Here is a 9609-nt window from a genome sequence, read left to right as displayed (position 1 = left end):
GATGATGTGGGGGAGGTTTCCTGAGCTGCACGTTTAATTGTTCTTGCTTTGTGGTTGAACCATGAATTTCCCTCCGTTTGGTAACATAATTCCTGTTCTGGGCTTTGGGACTCGTGATTTTATTTCTCTTCTGTAGTTCATAAACAGTAAAAGCGGAACGAAGCTTTGCTGCTCCCACGTCCTTCTGCTGCCCTCTCCCTCTGAACCGTGTCTGCCAGAGACTGAGGCACCTTTGGGGCGATTGCCTGTGGGCTCCCCAAATATTCTGGCGTTAAAGGCTCAGTTCAGTCGAGGTCCCCCTGCACTGTGGCTCCTGGGGGCGATGGGGTTTGCCTTCCCAGTGCTGCGAGGTGGGAGCAGCATGTGCAAAGCTTCCAGGACTGGCTCTGCAAATGTGTAAAGCAGCTGACGCCAGTTGGCAAGGAGTTTGCAGGGGAAGATTAGGAGAGGAAAATCCTTTGAAGCGAAACCCTTTTGCTTTATTAGGAAAAAATGCTCCTTGCCCCGTGTCAGCCGGGTCAGGGGAATCCGAAGCCTGTGTGTGTGATCCAGGCAGGGGGAACCTCTGCTTTGCTTCCCTGCTGATAACTTGGGAGGATGACAGCTTTTCTCTCTTTGCTGTAGGTTTATTCTTGCTGCAACTTAAGAAGGGTTTATTTTAACCCCTGTGGTGCAGGCAGGCCCTGAGGGGAGCTCCTGGGGGGGGTGTGGGGTCTGGGTAAGCTCCTGCAGGTCCTGACAGAGGGATGGTTGCTGCACAGGTAAGGCACATGGTGTGTGCTCCTCTGCTGGGGGACTGTGGAGAACTGGGTGTGATCAAAATACACACGGAAATAAAACCACCCTGCCTGCAAGAGCAGCTGGAGTGCCCGGAGTGAGCGTGTGGTGAAGAGGGGCAGCCTTGGAAAATGAACAACTCAGCATGCCAGTATGGACCTGATCCTTACTTTCCTTGGAACTTGCCCGTGGGAGGTGAGTTTCTCCTGTGCAAGCTCTTGGACAGGGATGTCTTGCCAATCTGAGGGAGTGCAGTGTGTTCTTGGCTCGCCGAGGGGCAGAAGGGTTTGGGGCTGTGGTGGCACCCAGGGCAAGGAGCGGCGGGACAGTGTCCTCAGGGACCTCCTGCCGTGCCAGTGGAGGAGGGACCTTCCTTTTCCTTCCTTTTCCAACCTGCCGTGACTCATGGAACATCATCCCAGGAGGAGGTGGCGAAACTGAATCAGTGGTGCCTGAGGACACGCACGGGAGAGGGAACGTGAGCGCGGGCGGCTCCAGCCCCCTTGTTTGCTCCAGTGCCTTCCTTCCTTCCTTCCTTCCTTCCTTCCTCGTGCCCACCCACCTTTGCTGGGCTTGCTGGGTGGTGATGGGGGGAGAATTCAGCTCCACGTGCTCCTGAGCAAATAGGACAGAGCCCCCAGCCCTCCATTGGAGCTGAAGCTCATTTTCAATGCCCTTGGGAGCAGGCTGAGCCTGGGTTTGAGTTTGGGTTTGCTGCTGGGGTGCCATCTCCCTGTAGACATCCCAATGAGCCGTTTGCTTTTCAGGAGCTGCTTCCAGGGTTTGTCTTTCAGAGTTGGTGAAAAGCTCAGAGCTCCTGCAGGAGCCCTTGAGGAGCCTTTGCTGCTGTCGGGGTGCTGGGCACGTAGGGGCTGGGCTGTGCCATCCCCTGATGGGACCAGTTTTGGAGCTTGAGGGTTTTAATGAAGCTAATGAGTGTGTTTAGCTTTGCACAGAACTAATTTCTCTCACAGTGTGGAATGGCTCCTGGGGGAGCTGGGCTGAGCCAAGGCACAGGATGGCAGCAAACGCCGTCTGCCGAAATCTCGGAGGTGTCAAACTGCTGCGAGGGGAGCTGGAATGTGGCTGAAAGCTGAATTTCCTCCCTCGCTGCCAGGAGGGTGGAGTGTCCCTTTCCCCGCTCTCCCTCCTTTCCTGCAGGGAGGTGCCCTAATGGGAAGCAGAAACGGGATGGGGCAGAGCTCTGGGTTGCCACAGCTTTCCTGGTTGTCCTCTGTCCCATGCCATGTTGAAGGGATACAGGGATGCTCTCTGATGATGAGCTGATGGTTGGAAATGTGCACTGGCTGCAAATGTGACACCTAAAGCACGTAACAACTTTAATGGGAAAGAGAAAGGGATGCAACTCCTCTGAGTGTGAATCCTGCCTGGGTTTGTTCCGAGGTGGTGGTGGAGCCTCCTCTGCAGCACTGCCCTTGTTCTCTGTCCTGGGGACACTTGTGTAACTCAGGGATCTGGTTACTGCCCAGCTCAACTGCTGGAGCCTCTGCTCCAGCCAGAGCAAGCAGGTAGAGCAGCATTTTCCATCTGAAATAAGGAAGGGTTTGATCCCCACGGAGCCCTCCCTTGGAAGGGGAACAGAAGACAAGAGATGGAAAAGCTGAACTGAGAGCAGCTGTGGGCTTTTGGGGGGTTTCCAGCAGCTTGTCCCATCTGCTGCCCTTGCTGCTCAGCAAAGGGTTAACCCTGGTTGTGCTCCAGATTACTGCTGTTGCAAAATCTGCTGGGGTGGGATGGGGGCAGTTGACCCTTGTTGAACCTCAGGGAAACACGAGGTGCTTTTCCCATCCCAGCCTCCTCGTTGCAAGCCAAGAAATACAAATCTTGCCGTGGCCATAGGCTGCCCTGCATTCCAGAGCTGAAGCAGGGACGTGGGCAGTGTTACCACACCCCCAAGTGCGTTCGATGTGGAGTTCCTGTGACTGGAGCTGGGACGTCACCCACCAGTGGTTTCACTGCTGGCTGTGGCCAAGGGATGGGAAGGAAAGTTGTCAGCTGTGGGAGCCTCTGGCACCCACCTAAAGAGCAGAAACTGGTGGAAGCACTGCTGGATCCTGTCTGGATCAGGACCAAACAGTGTCACCCCTGTGTCACGCTCAGCACATCCCCGGCTGCCCCGGGCACAGGGAGCTGGTACCTGTGCTGAGGGCAGGATGTTGTGGGGTGCAGAAGGTGATGCTGGGCCTGTGGGCTGGTTCTGCCGTGGCTTGGGCATCACCTTGTCCTTCCTGCGTTGGTAATGGCCTTCCCCACACAGCCTCATTGCATCTGGCCTTCAGCTCCCCGTGACGCTGCTGTCCTCCGCCACCGGGAACATTTCCTAAATTAACCAAATCATTCCCTTAACAAGGCTTAATCTGCTCCTCTCAAAGCTTCTCCATCACATTTCCATCCCTGGCTGGCAGGGGAGTGGAGGGAGCAGCTGGATCACAGCCGGGTGTTCCCAGAGCACCGGGGCAGCTGTTGGCTCCCGGCGGGTGCCCGAGTACAGACACAAACGTCAGGGCTGTACTGGTACAGGTAATGGAGCCTGCTGCCTCCTACTTCATTAAAAATACAATTAATCTCCTTTAAAAGCGCTCTGAGTGACCTCTAAAAATGGGATGTATTTTGCTGTACCTCTCCTGTTTGTCTTGTGCAGAATGATGTTAACTAGCTGCTTCCTGCTGTTCCATTTTCCCAGCGCGTAATTACAAATCGGGTTTTTTTTTCCTCTTCAGCTTCCTGACTCCCCACGCCAGGATTTTCGGAGCAGGGCTGCAAATAGCCAAGCTTTTCTCCAAGCTCCTTGCGTGGCTCCTCGGGGGGCTGGTGATATGTTTGCTTACGGTTTTGGCTTCCGCAGGATCCAGTTTTTAGGGTAATTAAGCAATAGAGGAGCAAGGAGGGGCCGTCCAACCTCCTGCCCTGTCTTCCTTTCACCCCGAGGCTGTCGGTGCAGATGATGTCAAGCAGTTGTGCAAAGGTTGGCTTGGCCACTTTGGTCCTCCCTGAGCTTCCAGATGCCATCCTACACCCCATGTGCTGTCACAGGTTTCCACTGGCGTGGGATTCCTCCACCTCAGGAAGCAGGAGAGCCGAGGAGGTGGGAGAGGTGTGACCAAACCAACCCCATGGATGGATGGGGTTGTGGGTGGGTGGCTGAAGGGCACATCCTGTTTTGCCTTTCCCTGTGGCAAAGGACAGTTAGAGTTCCAGGCAGGAGTGCAGATTGCCATTACTCTGCCAGGGCACCATCAGTCAGTGTTTCATCTCTAAACGGGCAGTGGGTGGGTTTGGGGGCTGCAGTGAGTATTAACTTTGTTCCTGTGAAATCCCCCCTGCGCTGGGCACCACTCTGCGTCCTGCCAGGCCAGCAAAGCATCCCAGAGCTGATGCTCCCATGCTCCTGGAGCTTGTCCAGGAGAGGCCAGAGGGGTCAGAAGTACTTTTCTGTCAAAATCTTGGTAAAATGACCAAACCTGCTGTTTCCTGCTGATGCACAGAGAGGGTGGGGGTGTGTTTCCACATCCCTCTGCTCCGAGGTGCAGACCTGCTCCAAAGGGTGTTTCACCGAGAGCTGCCAGAGACAGGAAGGAAAATGAACTGTGCTCAGGATAGACACGTTTGTTGCTCTATATTTAGGAGCATAATTAAGGCTGGTTGTTTATCCTGACAAACACGGTAATTAATAGTCTGTGGCAGACAAGCAAATCCTTCCTGCACCTGGGAACTGTGAGCTGTCTTTGGGAAGGGCAGGGGCCTCATTAAAGACCCGCTGGTGCCCAGGAGAAAAGCTGCTATTTCGGGAACATCTGGCTGTTTGCTTTGTCCCCTCCCCAGGCACACGTGGCCTCGTGCTGGTGGCCTCTGAAGTTGTGGTGAGGGAGCTTTTGTGGTCAGCCCACGTGTCAGGGCAGGAGGGTCCTGCTGGACCCACGGAGCAGAAGGCTGAGGGATGGGAAGTGACAGGGGGTGCGTAAAGCAAGGTGTGATGGTGGTTGGTGGCACTCGGGGGTGTGCAGTGGTGTAGGTGTCAGAATTTGGCTCGTGAAAACAGTAGGTCTTGCTGGTTGGGCACTGGGGGTGGCAGTGAGGTGACAGGCAGCTGGGATAAGGTTTTACCAGCTTTGGAGGGAAGGGCAAGAAGCTTCTGAGGGCAAACGGCTTCTCACTCTTCCCACTAGATGGGGATGGAGGCATTGTCAGAGCACGTCTCCCAGCGCCCGCAGGGAGCACCCTGCTTGGCCCCTGAGTCTTCTCAGGTGGGCACTATGCCAGCAAGGGGTCATGGCCTGGCTCTTCTGAGAGGCTGGAGGCTGATGGGGGTCTCATTTCTCTCACAGATGCTGCAGGACTGCCCCAAGGCCCGCAGGGAGGTGGAGCTGCACTGGCGGGCGTCGCAGTGCGCGCACATCGTCCGCATCATGGACGTCTACGAGAACCTCTACCAGGGGAGGAAGTGTCTGCTCATCGTCATGGAGTGGTGAGTCCCCGGCCAAGGGGCACCCCCAGCCCTGCGGGGGGGTGAGGTGACGCCAGAAGTGGGGTGAGCACCTTCCAGCGCTGCTGCTGGGGACCCTGGGGAGGTGCCGTGCCAGGGGATGCAGCCTGTGAGCCGTAGGGATGGCAGCCCTGGCAGAGGAGCTGCAGGGCTGGTGTTGGAGGGGCAGCGGGAGCTGCACTGGCTCTGAGTCATTCTGAAAACCCTCTTGGCTGTCGGGAGGCTGAGGGCCTGTGGTTCTCACAGGTAGATCATAACCAAACTCGCTTTGGCCATTGAAATTTGGGGTAGTCAGCGTGTTCCTGGCAGCCTGTGGTGGGTCCCTGGAGCCGCAGCCACGCCGAGCTGACACGTCTGTTAACGCTGTGGCACCTCCTGCAGCAGCAGTCAGGTGGCTCCGGGTCGGGTAGATGTTTGATACAACCTGGGGAGGAGGAGGAGGAATGAAGGGGAAAGTATTGAAACCACATCCCAACCGCAGCTGTGATTTGATGCAGCTTCCTTGCCAAAACCTCTCCTCTGGCAAGCTGGTAGGTTGCCGGGGGGGGCAGCGGGTGCGAGGAGCAGCGCCGGGGCAGGCGGCACAGGCAGCGGCTCTTGTGGGGGAAGAGGCTTCCGAGAACCACACTGGGCAGCCAGGGGTGGGAAAGGTGTGTGTGTGGTATGGAAAGAAGGAGTAGCTGAGTGGTAGGAAACAGGTCCCCAGGGCTGTGTCTGTGAGAGCTCCGTGCCGTCCGAGGGTGCTCTGGGTGTAGCGCCCGTCACAAGGCAGTGTTTGGTTCTGACGTGAGCTTGGTGTGTCTCCATCCTCACAGGGCCCTGAGGGCTGCCCACTATTGGTATTGGAGATGTCTAGTGAATGTCAGGGGCGCTGGCAGGAGATGCTGTCAGTGCTGGGAAAGCAAGAAACTGTTTCTGCTTGACTCAGATAAGGCAGGGACAGGAAGCGCCATTATCCCTGCTCACGGAGAATTCTCCTGTATCTCACTCCTGATCTCTCTGGGAGCTGAGTTTTTCCTGAGGGTACCCGGGGAGGGAACCACGCCAAGGATCCCATGGTGCTTCTCCAACACCTCACATGAGACCTTGCTGTGCTGCAGTGGGGTCCAGCCGTTGCCTCCCCCACCCCATTGCCGAGCTGCATTGCTCGGTGCTGCCGACGCCTCTCCCGTGCCCTGAGCTCGACTCAGCACTTCTGCCCGGGGTTTGTGTGCCGGTGAGGGGGTTGTCTGGTGAGCAAAAGGAGGGCAGGGTGTGCTGGGAGTGCTCTCACCACCTTCAAGCCACATTTGCTGTCTTTACTGTAAATGTGTTTTCCGTGGGCTGGTGGGGCGACCACGTCTGCCTGCACCCGGCGTCCCCACGGCCGGCACGGAGCCTCTGCCCTGCTCATTTCTGGAAGGAGGAGGCTCTGAAACGCCCCACGCCCAGAAGCACCGACCCAAGGGCTTGGATGGAGAAGGGGGTTGTTTCTTGCTGAGCTTGTGCAGCTCCTGAGTGAGCATCAGAGGTTTTGGCACAGCTTGTGCCTGCGTGAGGTGGACCTGCAGCATCTAACGCCGCCTGCTTCTCTTCCAGCCTGGATGGTGGGGAGCTCTTCAGCCGCATTCAAGACAGGGGAGACCAGGCCTTCACAGAACGGGGTATGGAGCCCACAGGGTGCTGGGGTTTTGTCTTTGGACCATGTTTTGATGTTTATAGAAGTATCTCTGGTCTAGCCTGTTCCCTCAATGACTCCTTTGGATCCCCAGCAGAGTTCTGCACTCAGGGAATGAGGAATGTGGGTGCAAGTGCTCCTGCTTTTCATGTTCACTTGAGAGCAGGGTTAGGGGCTGTTTTCTCAGCTGCCCCCCCACCCTCTCTGTCCCAGTCCAGCACAGGTAGGAGATTCAGTGATCTTTAGAAACACCAGCCTTCCTCAAAAAATGAAGTCCAGGGGCTGTGGTTCTCGTGAATCTCATTCATCTCATCCCTTCTGCTCTTACTGCCAGGAAAAGCAACTACACAACCCAAACCCTGAGCCTGTTGCCCCCTTGGCTTCCCATCCTACAGAGAAAGCTTTCCCTGCTGGCTGGGGGTACTTAGTGGTGTGAACCCCTCCTTGGATATTGGGGTCAGGGGCTAGAGCCTGCTCCATCCCTTCTCCTGGGAGTTTCTGTCCCATTTGCTGCAGGCTCCTGACCCAGGGATGGGTGCTGGGTGGGCCTCCGTGGAAAGGAGCTCTTGTTTCAGAGGAAACCCCTTTGGCTTCAGCCAGGCTGTTTGGTTTGTAGAGTTTTCAAGGAAGTAATGCTCATTTTAACTTGCTTATGAAGGCTTAATGATGGTTTTTTTGCTGCTTCAGAGGCTTCAGAGATCATGAAGAGCATTGGGGAAGCCATCCAGTACCTGCACTCGATCAACATCGCGCACCGGGACGTGAAGGTACAGTGCACCTTCACCGCCCTTGGCCTGTGCCAGTGCCAGGCTGCCCCAGCCCTGCTGCTCACTTCTTCTTCCCTGTGTGTTTGCAGCCTGAAAACCTGTTGTACACCTCCAAAAGGCCCAATGCTGTGCTAAAACTCACAGACTTTGGCTTTGCTAAAGAAACCACCACGCACAACTCCTTGGCCACTCCGTGCTACACGCCGTACTACGTGGGTGAGTGCCCAGGGGGTCTGAGCTTCCAGGTTTGCAGGGCTGGAGGGCAGATCTTGGGGGGGTTTGGGCAGTGCCATGTGTGGCCCATCACCTCTGCATCCAGCCTGGAGCCCCATTTGCAGCCTGGTGCTGGGGGCAACAGTCTCCACTGCTCCAAGCAGCGCTGCTGAGAGTGCCCGGAGCTGCAGGTGGATCCATGGGATGGTCACATCTCTTCCACCCGGTGCTGCCACATGGACTCAGGAATTTTCCTCTCTTTCAGCCCCGGAGGTGCTGGGCCCAGAGAAGTATGACAAGTCCTGTGACATGTGGTCCCTCGGTGTCATCATGTACATTCTGTAAGTCTGATGATCCCTCTCCATCCTCCCGGGGTCAGAAGAGGGGGCAGAACCTTTCTCAGCTGCTCCTGTTCCTGGCACTGCCCCATGCCCTTCAGGTGCTGCTGGGGAGGTTTTTGGGGTGACACATTGTTCCCTCTCCTGGCACAGGCTCTGTGGGTACCCCCCCTTCTACTCCAACCACGGCCTGGCCATCTCTCCTGGCATGAAGAAGCGAATCCGAATGGGCCAGTACGAGTTTCCCAATCCTGAATGGTCTGAGGTGTCAGAGGAAGGTAAATGTGGTCCCCGTGGTGGCTTGTCCCCAGGCTGAGGTCTCACTTTGGGGTCAGGCCTGTGTCCAGCAGCACTGTGAGGGCTGAGGGGAGCTTGGGCACGTCATGGGTCAGCTCTCAGGGATACAGCAGCTTCACCTCTTTCCTCGAGAGGCTTTTGCTGAAGGGTTTGACCAGGGTGAGCTCTGTGGCACAGAAGGGGGGTGTGTGCATGTATTTTGGGGCTGCTGGCTCAGGTGGGAGCTCAGGGAGATTCCCCTGGGACCTGCTGATGCCTGACCCTGCTCAAACCCTTCCAGTGAAGCAGCTGATCCGCAACCTGCTGAAGACGGACCCGACCCAGCGCATGACGATAACGGAGTTCATGAACCACCCCTGGATCATGGTGAGGGCTGGGGGGAGGAGCAGCAGGATGGTGGGGGGTGCAGATGGGGCAGGGATGGGATGGGATGGGATGGGATGGGATGGGATGGGATGGTACAGGATGGCTGCAGCTCCCAGCTCACGCTCCTCCTCTCCCTGCAGCAATCCATGCAGGTGCCCCAGACCCCGCTGCACACCAGCCGGGTGCTGAAAGAGGAGAAGGATCTGTGGGAGGATGTGAAGGTAAAAACTCTCTCCTTTGCTGTCTGCTATGCTCTGCCCCCTGGTGTCGTCTGGGGAATGTCATCTCCTGTCTTCTCACTGCAAAAGAGGCTCATTCACCAGCTTTGGGAGTGCTCAGAAACTGTGTAGATGTGGCACTTGGGGGCATGGTTTAGTGGTGGACCTGGCAGTATTGGGTTAACCATAGAATCATAGAATAGTTTGGGTTGGAAGGAACCTTAAAGATCATCTCATTCCAACCAGGGAAGGCAGGGACACCTTCCACTAGCCCAGGTTGCTCCAAGCCCCATCCAACCTGGCCTTGGACACTTCCAGGGATGGGGCAGCCACAGCTTCTCTGAGCAACCTGTACCAGGGTCTCCATACCCTCGTGGGGAAGAATATGGTTGGATGATGATCTTAGAGGGCTTTTCCAACCTTAACAATTCTCTGATTCTAATTTGGGCTTGGTGTGAGCGCGCCGGCTCCC

The 9609-nt window shown here is 56.4% G+C and overlaps 1 protein-coding gene across 1 annotated transcript in view; it reads left to right on the top strand.

Moving 5' to 3' along the window:
• Window positions 1-9284, top strand: part of MAPKAPK2 (mitogen-activated protein kinase-activated protein kinase 2) — a 24207-nt gene extending 14923 nt beyond the window's left edge. The window contains exons 2-9 of the mRNA XM_017832158.1: window positions 5124-5263; window positions 6860-6924; window positions 7626-7705; window positions 7795-7921; window positions 8184-8259; window positions 8410-8534; window positions 8834-8919; window positions 9060-9284. Of these exons, the coding sequence (XP_017687647.1) occupies window positions 5124-5263; window positions 6860-6924; window positions 7626-7705; window positions 7795-7921; window positions 8184-8259; window positions 8410-8534; window positions 8834-8919; window positions 9060-9269 (909 nt within the window). The 3' untranslated portion in view covers window positions 9270-9284. The remainder of the gene's footprint in view (window positions 1-5123; window positions 5264-6859; window positions 6925-7625; window positions 7706-7794; window positions 7922-8183; window positions 8260-8409; window positions 8535-8833; window positions 8920-9059) is intronic.
• Window positions 9285-9609: the final 325 nt, after the last annotated feature.

This window comes from Lepidothrix coronata, unplaced genomic scaffold (assembly GCF_001604755.1).
Source record: "Lepidothrix coronata isolate B3197 unplaced genomic scaffold, Lepidothrix_coronata-1.0 Scaffold199, whole genome shotgun sequence".
Classification (NCBI taxonomy): Eukaryota; Metazoa; Chordata; class Aves; order Passeriformes; family Pipridae; genus Lepidothrix; species Lepidothrix coronata.
Note: the sequence above shows the minus strand (reverse complement) of the source record. Positions and strands in the feature narration are given on the sequence as shown.